The sequence below is a fragment of the Elephas maximus genome, chromosome 9 (assembly GCF_024166365.1).
Source record: "Elephas maximus indicus isolate mEleMax1 chromosome 9, mEleMax1 primary haplotype, whole genome shotgun sequence".
Taxonomy (NCBI): Eukaryota; Metazoa; Chordata; class Mammalia; order Proboscidea; family Elephantidae; genus Elephas; species Elephas maximus.
Genome location: NC_064827.1, coordinates 81,780,521 through 81,792,764, shown reverse-complemented (window position 1 = coordinate 81,792,764; position 12,244 = coordinate 81,780,521). Strand labels below are relative to the sequence as shown.

The 12,244-nt window shown below is 40.5% G+C and overlaps 1 protein-coding gene across 4 annotated transcripts in view; it reads right to left on the bottom strand.

The window, feature by feature from the left end:
* ABL1 (ABL proto-oncogene 1, non-receptor tyrosine kinase) overlaps window positions 1-12,244 on the bottom strand; it is a 195,798-nt gene that overhangs the window by 53,701 nt on the left and 129,853 nt on the right. The window contains exon 1 of one of the 4 annotated variants that reach the window (XM_049896983.1): window positions 2,546-3,776. The exons of the other annotated variants lie outside the window; for them this stretch is intronic. Coding sequence (XP_049752940.1) covers window positions 2,546-2,624 — 79 coding nt within the window. The 5' untranslated portion in view covers window positions 2,625-3,776. Of the gene's footprint in view, window positions 1-2,545; window positions 3,777-12,244 lie in introns of those variants that run through there. 4 annotated transcript variants of the gene reach the window in all.

Below are 12,244 nucleotides of genomic sequence, written 5' to 3'. Positions count from 1 at the left end.
ATTGGACTAATAGAGATAAGAGGAACCCCCCAAGACTTATTGCCCTATGATAACCTTTGAACTTAGAACTGAGGCTTTTTCTGCAGGTCACCTCTCAGCCAAATAATAGATTGGCCTATAAAATGAACAGTATCACCCGTGAGTAATGTGCTCCCTCCTTAAACAATTAACTCTGTGAGACCAAATGGCCAACATTTACTCAAAAGCAAAGATGAGAGGGTATGGAGGGGAAGGGAAGCTAAATCAATGGAAACAGAGCAAACAAGAATAGAAATAATGAGAATGCTGACACAGTGTAAAAATTGCAGCCAATGGCATGGAACAATTTGTATAAAAATTATTAAAGGGGAACCTAATTTGCTGTGTAAACTTTCACCTAAAACACAACAAAATATTATTTTAAAAAAACATTGTTATGTTTATACTATTGTTGTTTTGACAGCTAGGCCTGGTAGCAGGTAGCATGCTTGATCAAACTGGATTGATAGCTAAACCTTCTTCAACAGAACAAGGGTAAACTTGACAATATTTAACTCTCTATGACCTGGGATGCCTGGGCTCCAAACAGTTGTCAATTAATGTTGATTGATTAATTTAGGACGGCAATGAAAATGGAAGGCTGGATTACTTATCCAGATGTTGGCGATTGTTTTTCCGTAGAGATCAGAAGCACTTCCAGACCTTAAGAAACGACCACTGAGGTTTGTTAAATTCTCTCAGCTATGAAACAATAATTCCATTTATATCTTCTGATTAAATGTAACAGTGAAATAAGGAAAACTTATAACAAGAAAGAACTCTTAATAGTGATACTTTTCTAAAGCCTTAACCCAAGGGAATATGCTGTACTGGATTTTTTTTTTTTTTTGAAGATTTAAGCATAAACAATTCATTTTAAGACACCAGGTTGCTGGAGTAAGACCCTTTAGATTAATTTTTTTTTTTTCCCAAAATAGTAATTAAACCAATCAGGTATGCCCTAAATCTCCAATATACCCCCTGGAAAACAAAACAGTGTCGCAGCCAAGCTGTGACCTAAACTTTTCTCCAGTTCTGCAGTTATAAAAGTCCATTCATCAACTCCGCCTTAGGCATCCATCTGCAAAATGGAGATGATAATGGCTAACACTAACTGGTTACAGATGTAAATGAAAATGTGTTCAAAATTTTGAGCAACTTGGAAAATAAGCAACGTATTAACTTAAGAAGATTTTGGCTCTCAACCACCAACTTTCAGAGACAAATAAGCCATCTCTTCCCTCCAAATGCTCAACTTCTATGAGCCCACTCCATCTAGAAAGATCTCTGAGGCACTGGAAAAAAAAAGTCCTTAAAATTCCAGAGAGGAGAGGAGAGAAGGAGGTAGAGGTCTTGTGGCAAGAAGAGCAAACAGGTTTCATCTATATCACTGGCATTTATGGTCTGAGCTGCATATGCGACTCCAGGCAGCCCCTCAACTCAAAAAGTGGCAAAGGAAAGTAGATTAGAAAATTAACAAGGCTTCCGTTTATTTCTATTTCATTTCGAAACAGAAAAACATTAGAACTTCATTCATGGCACTATAGCAGAAATCCTACTCATTCGTTTACATTTCTTTTCCTATTTTAACTCCTAAATGACAAAGAAATCCAAGCATGATTATATCTCTGAAGTACAATTAGCCTTTCTGCTGAAGACAATAGTCCGAGGATGGCCAGTGCCCAAATCAAGTAATTTCATATACATCTTGAAGCTACAAACATGACGACCATTCATCATTCTCAATTCACTTTTCCAGTGTCATCTTATTAGAATGGGTAATTAAAAAAAAAAAAAGGGAAAAGAAATAAATGGGATTAGAGAAGAAAGGGAGAGTAGGGTGGAAGGAGGGAAAGGCAAAATGCTCCTGGTTCTAAGTTTTATAGAAGGAACCTAACATGAGGGTTTTTTCCCAAGTACTCTACTGGACTCACTGGAAATACCTTCTTAAATTTTGTGAAATTTCTCTTCCTCCCCCCCAAAAGAGAGAAAATTCCTAAGACCTATTCATGGTCTGTAGATAAGATTGAGTAGTCTGGTTGGGTGGGTGGGGGTGGTGGTGGAAGATCACTTGAAACTCTGTATCCATAAATGGTAGGGCCATGTTCTCTTTGTACACGATACTTAATGAAAATCATATGTTTTCCAAACGCAGATCGACCTTTTTGACACCTAATTCCCAATTAACAGCAGAAATTACACACGTGGAGTAACAAGAACATTAATGGTCTGTGAAGTTCGCTTTCTCAAACTATCTCCGGGAAGCCCGCTCTTAGCGGCTCCCTGACACCTCCAGCACAACGTCAACGCAGCAGCTAGAGATCGTGGGCTGCAGCACGCACTCTCTCCGTTCAGCCAGCAGCGCCCAGGGACTTTCGAGGGAAAGAAAGAGAAAGAAAGCGAGAGAGGGGGAGAGCGCGCGCGCGCGCAAGCGAAAGAGCGAGGCCTAAGCAGAGTCCCAGACGCTTGCCGCGCAGGGCAGGCCTTCCTTCAGAATTTACTCCGAAGTGCCTGGGCCTGAACTTACCTTCCAAGTAACAACTGGAGGACGAGGAGAGGCCTTTTTTTGATTTACAGCCTACCAACTTCAAGCAAATCTCCAACATCTTCGTGTGCGGACGGAGTCGCCGTCTGGCGGCGTCCGGGTCTGGCGCCCCCTCTCCCCACCTCCGCGGGCGTCGGGCAGGACCCGACTCGGGCCGGTGCCGCCCCGCTCCCCGATGGCGCTCTTCGCCCCGAGCCCCGCTGTGCTCTGCGCTCACCGCGGGTGACCGCGCCCGGACTCGGCCATCGCGCCCGTCCCGTCTCCACTCCGGGACGCGGCCAACAAAGGGCCCTGAAGCTCCGGCGCGCGGAAGGCCCGCCCCCGGCCCTTAACCCTCTCCTGGCCGGGCCGCCCTCCTCGCGCTCCCTCCCGAAGCGCAGCCGGTCGGAGTCTAGGACAGACTGAAAACTGAGACAGGGAGTGCGGACGAAGGTTCGCTTCTACGTTTTCAAGAGGCAAAACCCATCCCTAAAACAGTACCGCTTTCAACAACAATTCGACAGACAAATCCTATTTTAGCAGGGAGGGGAGGGGTGCAAGCCCAGCATTGAGGTGTTTCCAACGTTGGTAAAACAATCGTAACACCCAGAGAAAGACGTGGAGTTACTCAGCCTGTGAGAAATGCTGTTGCCCTCAGGGAGCACATGCTTTCCCGTTTCCAAGTTTGAAACATCTTACATCCCCGTTGTGACACAAGATTTCCCCAACCTGCCCCACATAAGGTCAAGTTGCACCACGCTCTGTGCCTAGGCAAACCCTATATTGTATATCCCAAGAATGCCGGTGAATAATGCAAATTCCTCTGGAATTACCTCTACTGCTCTCATTTATATTCACTGAGCTTACTGTGATTAAGGCCTACTCAATGGGTGTCTGAGGAATGAATAATCAAACTTGGACCCACAGAACAACTACACAGATATGCAGACTTGGAGAGGGCTGGTAACAGAAGAGTTGTGAGTTCAAATTCCAACATAATTTCCGATTATATGGGACAGAAATTTTGTCTCCACAATGAGAATTCATCAGAGGCAAGAAGTGCATTCCTTCTTTGCCTCATTTTCTTCAACAGAGAATGTTTTCCAGCCCTTTGGTGACTGTCATTCGGTACCATTGTTTAAAATCCATTTCATTGTGGTGTTGGGCTCAAATCTTTTATAACTCTGGGTAGGGCTAATCATAAACATTATAAAATACGATAAAATAACAATAATCAAAACAATGTATTACTGGCACAAAACCAGTAATCTAGATCAGTAGAAAACAATAGGGAACCCAATCATACCAAATAATTAAATAAAATCAGGTAAGTTCCAGTAACAATAAGAAAAGTTTATTAAATCATGTCAAATACAACAGGGAGAAAAATTAATTTAGTCCATCTTATAGCATATAAATAATAAAACCTAACATGTATTGAGATCTTACTATGTGCCAGAGATTTGTTTTAAGCATGTTACTTTCATTGCTGCATCACACTTTCACAACAATCCTGTGAGGAAAATAATTATCCCAATTCTTCAGGAAGAAAACTGAAGCTCAAGGAGGTCAAGCACCTTGCCCAAGGTCCTACAGCTGTAAACAGACAGAGCAAGACTCAAACCCTGATCTATCAGGCTCCTGACCAGTGGATTATGCTGACTCCTCACCCTGGTGGTATAGTGGTTAAGAGCTATGGCTGCTAACCAAAAGATCAGCAGTTTAAATCTACCAGGCGCTCCTTGGGAACACTATGGGACAGTTCTACTCTGTCCTATAGGGCTGCTATGAGTTGGAATCGACTTGACAGCAATGGGTTTTGGTTTTCCCACCAAGACTAAATTTCAAGTAAACTGAAGCTTTGGAGATGTATATCTGTATCTTTGGTCAAATAACTGAGATTGTCATATGTTTTGAGTCCCTGGGTGGTGCAAACTGTTAATGTGCTCGGCTGCTACCCAAAAGGTTGAAGTTCAAGTCCACCTAGAGGTGCCTGGGAAGAAAGGCCTGATGATCTACTTCTGAAAAATCAGCCACTGAAAACCCTATGGAGCACAGTTTTACTCTGACACACGTGGAGTTGCCACGAGCCAGAACCGACTCAACAGCAACTGGCCGGATGTTTCAGAGCGGATCTTGGTTAAGAGACCCTGACTACTGGGATCAGCCCCAGAAACCAAGTAGGATTCGCTTGTTATACTTTCCAGCCTATCCTGCAATGACAAAAACCTGAGTATCTTCAGTACACCAGGAATGGCTAAGTAACAAGATCTTCATTTAAGTTTGCCAAAAAATAGCGCACAAAAATTCAAGACTCTCAGCCACGGTGTCATTAAACTTTTAGAAGTGTCCTGCCAAATTCTGATCAATATACAAAATGTATGTTTACTTCAACTAATGGATCTACTGTTAGAGTGAGTAGGTCACATGTTGTGGTACCAGGTCAGAGAAGTACACAGTTCCCATCACCCTGAAACATAGGGCTACAAAACTACCAGGTGACAAGTGTGACTGTGAATGCTTTCTGCATTCTGGGAGACTCTCATTCTGCTGGACAGCTTGTGCGTAATGTGTACTGACTGACTTGTTTTGTGTTGTTTTGAACTCCAAGAGTAATGCCAAAAATAAAATTCAAAAAGGTGACCAACAGGAGCTAAAAAATATATCCTCTGCTATTATACAGTGTTTCAGATTTAAAGGGCTCCATTCAAACTGGCAGCTTAATGCCAATAACTGCACATTAATAGGCATTTGTTGGCATTTTAACCATATCTTTGAATATTTTCAGTTAATATAGGACAAGATATTTATCTGCAGGTACTGCACTTTTTATTGGAATATAATCTTATTTTAAAAAGCTGATAACTGTTACTAATATTCTGCTCTTGAGTCTAAAATGAAATGACCTTCATATCCCCTTAAAATGTGTAATGCTTATACACTGTGTCCAAATCTTTTAAAATTTAGTTATAAAACCACGCATTAACAAGGTTTAGCAAAACACTCAGAAGTAGTGGCAATGAATATTCAAAATATCAGCAAACTGTACACTACCATATCAAACCTGGGCTAGTCATGATTTCCAGAGCCAACCTGTTGTGTTTTGAAACTTACACCAAACAAAAAGCATTCTGTAACAAGCAAATGAAGGAGAGCTGAAATCATCTTAGGAGAGTGAAGAAAGGACCCAACAAAGATTTCCTCTTATCAACCTAAAACCTAAAAGCCATTAACTTAAAAAGAAAAAAGATCCTGAGCTCATTCAGTTTGGAAAAGGAACTGTCGTTTAATGTGTTCCTAGTATGTGCCAGACACTCTTAAGCCTCACAACAGTCCTATGAGTTTTGTGTAGTGTATTTCCATTTCTCAGGTAAGGAAACTGAGGAGTGAGCTAGGAGGTCCACAAACTCTTGAACTTTCCAAAATGTCACATAATTTCCAACTGAAGTGAATGGTGGATAATATGAGCAATACTAGAGGATGGAATAAAAATCATTAAATGTTGGAAAATGTTTTTAAAACAAAATAATTCAAGGGATTAAAGCTACGTAAGAGTATTTTAAAATATATTACGAATATTAAGAAAAAATAGAAAAACAACCCGTTGCTGTCGATTCCAACTCATGGTGACCCTAGAGGACAGAGTAGAACTGCCCCACAGAGTTTCCAAGGAGCAGCTGGTGGATTCAAACTGCAGACCTCTTGGTCAGCAGCTGTGCTCTTAAGCACTGCACCATCAACATTGCAAGAAAGAATAAACAATAAAGCTTCTTAATTATATTAAGGTATCTCAGCAGTGTTTCTAAAAGCACGATCCATGGACAACCTACTTAGAATCACCTGTGATTCTTGGTTTCCATTCTAGGCCTACAGAATTAGAATATCTGGAATGGGGCCCAGGGATCAGCATTTTAACAAGCTCCCCAGATGATCTGTGTGCATACTTCAGTTTGAAAACCACTGTTTTGGATGAGGAAAGAGAATTGGTTCTTCTTTTCACTTGGAATAGGACAAATAGGAATGGATATTTCTAAAACTTATTCATTTGAATGAAATTTCTGAATTTGAAATGTGTGACCGTTGAAGAAGTTATCAAAAGAGAACTCTTCTCTGAAGATTTCAGGATAAAGACTGAATTTTTTTAAAGTTTGTCATTCAGGTCAATTAAAAAAAAAAATAGAGCAGGGGCCCACAATAGAAGTGGGTCAAGGGAAAGATGCAGGATCCTGAGTACCACCACAAAGCAGCAGGATAAGGGAGTAGGGGGTGGGTATGGAAAGGGAGGTGGATGAGTGTGACACGAGGCCTGGTTTGGGGCCCTCCCCCCGCCCCCTTCAGATGACCCTAAGGCTGACTGACTTCTTCACTGTTTCCGGCTCAGCCAGTAACTTTACAGGGAAAGAGCAAAGGTCTTCAGGTAAGTGCATGCTATTTCACATGCACATCCCAACAAAATCCACTTCATCTGATTCTGCAAACACTGTTCAGTGCGAACTTGCCCAGTTCTCTAGCTCTGTGGGTACAGTGTGTGTCTAACTAAAGATAAGGTTACAGCTTAAAAGAAGACCTTGTCAATCATATCCATTTTTGCCACTGTATAAGGACGCATATGCATCCCTTTAAGTTATCTTAATTATTCAGTCAGATAGCCCCGCTTACGGGTCACAAAGGTCTGATGAATCTGGCCTGGGCAGACCAGGCATCGGGAGAGGCAACACAGTGGCGGCTGCATGGGCCGTGACACCACACAGCCTAGTTCTGAGTCTCAGATTTGCCATTCACCGTGGTGACTTAAGCAAGTGACTTTACCTCTCAGAGCCTCAACTTTTTCTTCCGCAAATGGGCGGTGGTCATAAGAGTAGCTATCTCACCGGGTTAGGAAGATTAGAAATAATGTATGGAAAATGTCCTGTGCATAGTAGGTACTCAAAAAAAAAGGTAGCTATTGTTATTTCCAAAAGAGGACTATTACTATATCAGGTGATGGTCTGTGTTCCTGACTAAGTCTTATTGGAACTAAGTCAAGAGCTAAAATTAACAAATGTGATACGTGAAAATGATTCCAGAAAGCACAGTCTGAGGGAGTGAAAGCAGAATCTGGAGGTTTTCCAAGGGACAAGGAAATTATTTGATTAAGGGAAAGAAACACTAGCTATGGGGAAGGAGTAGCAACCGAGGTTCCAATGTCGCAGAGAGTCCTACCTTTAATCCTAAAGCCAAGGTTCTGCAACCACAGCTCTGTAGCAAAACCCAAACTCCACACCCCCATATCTTTAATGGGAGCCTATTTCAGGCCCAGTACTTAGTGTGCAGAATGCATATACAACTGTCTTTCAGACCATACTGATTCTTTGTTAGTCCCCTTAGTATTTCCAAGGCTATAATTCTCAGTTGGGGCCCAAATCTGAACTGCCTTAGATCCACAATCTAGAATCTGAGCTGCCTTTTACTTTCCAGAAAATCTCATTATAGTAAGACTCTACTATATTTTTATAATTAACAAGTCTAAACATAACTGTTGAAAAATTTTTTCTCTAGAAAGGAACTGGTATTATTATGCACATTTTATTTTTTATCAAATGTTTAATGGTTAAAAATCAAATGATACTAAAAGTCTTATATAATAAAAAACAACAGTTCCCTGACTCCATTCCCAGACTGTTTTCTCAGAGGTAGCCTCCTTCAGATTTCTGAAGAATATGCTCAGATTGCTGTTTCTGGATTCATCAACTTTACACATTATCTATTAATTTTTTGGTAGTATCGGAATCAAATCGATGGCAGTGGGTCTGTTTTTTTTTTTTTGGTTTATTATACTATCTCCATTCCCAACCTCCAAAACAGTAACATCACAATTTTTGGTTAAGTAGAGTCAGAGTTTACACAACTATAACCATGTAAATATTGTTCACTGCTGGGCCAACAATACACTACGAATGTTTTCTTTATTACAAAACTTTGTTTATCCTGGAGATATTAACTGCCTATTTTTTTTTTCATTTGATTAGTCTTCTATGTACTTACTACTATTTTTCCCCAAATACTTCAAAGATCTATCAAACAATATTTTTTCAAACACACTTTAAATAGTCTCACTTCCATTTATTGATTTATTCTCATTTTACTGGAGAATAAATAAGTAACTTCCTTGGGAGGCAGCGAGAAGGAGGAAGGTGGATATCTAAAAAATGTCTTCCTTATATCTTGACAGTTTGGCTGGGTATAGAATTCTAGGTTGAAAATAATTTTCCCCACTTGAATTTTGAAGTGACTTCTCCACTATCTTCTATTTCCAGTATTTTTGTTTAGAAATGCAATTCCATTCCGATTCTTGATCCTTTACACAATAACTTGCTTTTCTCTCTGGAATCTACCAGAATCTTCTAATATTCCTGGTATTCTTAAATTTCACAATGATATGGCTTGGTATAAGTCTTTTTAGATATATTATGCCAGGGACTCAGAGGGCCCATTGAATCCAGAGATTTAAGTCATTTAGCCCTGGAAAACACTCACTTCAGTAAACTCTGATTTTTTTCCTTAAACTTTATCTGCTAGCTTCCTTTCCTCCATTTTTTTTCCCCCAGTTTTTTCTTTCCGGAATTCATAAAAGCAGTAACCAGTTCCTGTCAAGTTGACTGGGACTCTTGGTGACCTCATGTGTGTCAGAGTAGAACTGTGTTCCATAGGTTTTCAATGGCTGATGTTTTGGAAGTAGATAGCGAGGCCTTTTGAACCTCCAACATTTCTTGGTTAGCAGCCCTATGAACTGTTTGCACCATCCAGGAACTTCTCTGGAATTCTTACCAGATAGATACTGAAGTCCTTGGATTGAGTGTCTAATTTCCTTAACTTTTCTCTCTTACTGTCTACTTCTTTGTCTTTATGTTTTTGCTTTCTGAGACAGACTGTTTTCCAAGTCTTCTGTTGAATTTTAAATTTTGGCAACAATGTTTTCAATACTAAGGAGCTCACTCTTATTCTGATTGTTATTGTTCTTAATAGCATTCTGTTGTTTGATGGTTGCAATAGCTTTATCTGAGGAAAGCAAACATTAGTTTTTTGAACTCTTGTTTCCTACATTGTCTTTATTTCCACCAAGTTCCTGTTTTCTGTTTATTTCTTTTATCCTTTACCTTTCATGTTAGAAACTATTCTTTAATATCTAGAGAAATTTGGCTGTCCATTAAATAAATATATGAGTGAAGCACTAAAAAGTTAACTGGAAGCTCTGTATTCATAGAAGGGGCATACCCAAATAGAAGGGGCATAACTGGTGGATTTCAATGAAAAGAAGTGCTGAGCTCATTTTTCAACAAGAGAATCCCCAAATGTTAGTATATGTAAGGCTTTTCTCCAGGGCTGTTCAATCTCTTCCCCCCCAACCCCACCCCCTCCCCACCCACATAAGAGAATTTTCCCAACTCCTCTGTTAGGGTCCTGGCTAACAGGCATTAGAAGAGGGTTAGGAATCCGACTATTCAGTATACAGGCTTTTTTTTTTTTTTATTCCACTCTTGCCTATCCCACTGTTGTTAGCCCAATGCCTTACCCAGTCCCAGGCAGGGTAATGCCTGAGTCCAAAGCCTTTAGTGTCCAATTTCTCAATGTAATAGCTCTAGTCTCCTGCAGGTAGGAAAGAGACATAGGGTTGGGGAGGGGGTTGAGGAATCTAATCACTTTCAATTGCTCTCCCTGTTTTCAGCTACAGGCCTCACTCCCCGCTTACTGATGTCTCTAGTTTGAGCTTTTCCAAGGTTCGCAGGAACAAATTAACTCACTTCTAATCAATCTCTCTCTCAGAAGAGGTTAGGCTTTAGCTTCCTCAATTCTGCTAAGCTCTTTCGATTGTTTTCCATTTTCTAAAAATGTGTTGAACTTTCTTATGCACTATTTTCTCCTTCTGGGTCCTATAGGGTCGCTATGAGTTGGAATTGCCTCGATGGCACTGGGTTTTTTGGGGGTTCTTGTTGCCCTTTCGGAAACCCTGGTGGCGTGGTGAAGTGCTACGGCTGCTAACCAAGAGGTCGGCAATTCGAATCTGCCAGGTGCTCCTTGGAAACTCTATGGGGCAGTTCTACTCTGTCCTTAAGGGTCGCTAGGAGTCCGAATCGACTCAACGGCAGTGGGTTTTTTGGGTGGTATTGCCCTTATGCATTTACACCAAAAAAAATCTTTTTATTGTCATTTCAGTGGGGTCTGGGGTAGAAAAAAAGACAAATGCAGGTTTTCTAACTTTAATCATTTTTAATCAAGATCTATTTCGCCCATTTTACAGATGAGATAACTGACCAAAAAAAACAAACAAACCCATTGCCGTTGATTCTATTCTGACTCATAGTAACCCTACAGGACAGAGTAGAACTGCCCCACAGGGTTTCCAAGGAGCACCTGGTGGATTTGAACTACCAACCTTTTGGTTAGCAGCTGTAGCACTTAACCACCACACAACCAGGGTTTCCAGATAACTGACAGGTTAAATAATTTGTACAAGTTCACACAGCAAGTTAGCAGCAGAGCCAGAAGAAGAACCCAGGATCTCCAAACTCCCTGGTAAGATTATTTTCCATTACATGACACATACTAAAAAATCAAACCAAACCCACTGTCATAGAGGCGATTCTGACTCACAGGCAAGATTTAGGATACCAGGCTGAAAATTTACTTAAAATTTGTTGCAAATGACAGCTCTCAAATCTTAATTTTGCTGCTAGTGAAATCAGACAACTACACCCTGAATTCTTATATACAGTCACAACACTGTACCTTAAAGTTAAATTTTAAACAGAAATATTACTAAACAAAAAGTTTAAGATATTCTTATTAAGCTTTAAGTGCTTGAATTCAATTTAAAGAGGTTTTGCATGCTTTCGTGAAATCTTTGTCCCTTTGGTTAACTTTTGAAATAAATGCCAAAGAATTTCATTTTAATCACTGAAAGTCTTGTTTGTTTTTAATTTGAATATTGAATAATGATTAAGGCAGCTACAAAACAAACAAATAAAAAATTGTAGTGTCTCAACTTTGAAAAACCTTGAAGGCTTCAAACTATTACCCTGAAGTGTAACAAGATTTATAAGAAGATAAACTAAGCACACTAGAAGAAACAATGGATAAAGAAAAGCACAAGCACGGACTATTCAAAAGCACGACTTTAGTTTTGAAACACCAGCATCACTTCTGGCTTTTAAAGTTTGGTTAACTTTAAACCGGTAAGGCAGTAGTTAATCCCCGCCCCCCCCGCCCCCCCCCCCCCTTCTCTAAGACTACAAGAATCTGCAAAAGCAGCAGACCAGGCCTAGGAGATCACATTACATTTGGGGGTGAAGGGGGCGGGGTGGAGAAGGCAGCTGGAGGGGAATGTAGAGAGAAAGGCTAGAAGGGAAAGAAAACAAGTTGTCTGAACCTCCCCACAGTGTAAGACCCAGCAGGGATTAGGAGGTATGTGGAGGAGCCCATGTTTACCCAAGTTATCTCTGGGGCAGTTGAAATGGGCTGTAAAAATATAGGCTCCCTCAGTATTCAGATCCTCTCAGCAGCCTAGAGCTGTAACCGAGAAAGCAAATTTCTTGTTAATTGTTACCAACGCTTGAAAACCTAGAAATGAAAATGAAATACTAAAGGAGCCTGAGTGATTATTTCTTCAAAACATTCAGTATCAATTTGTTTTGTTGTCAAGGTTTTACCCATACACAAAGGGCA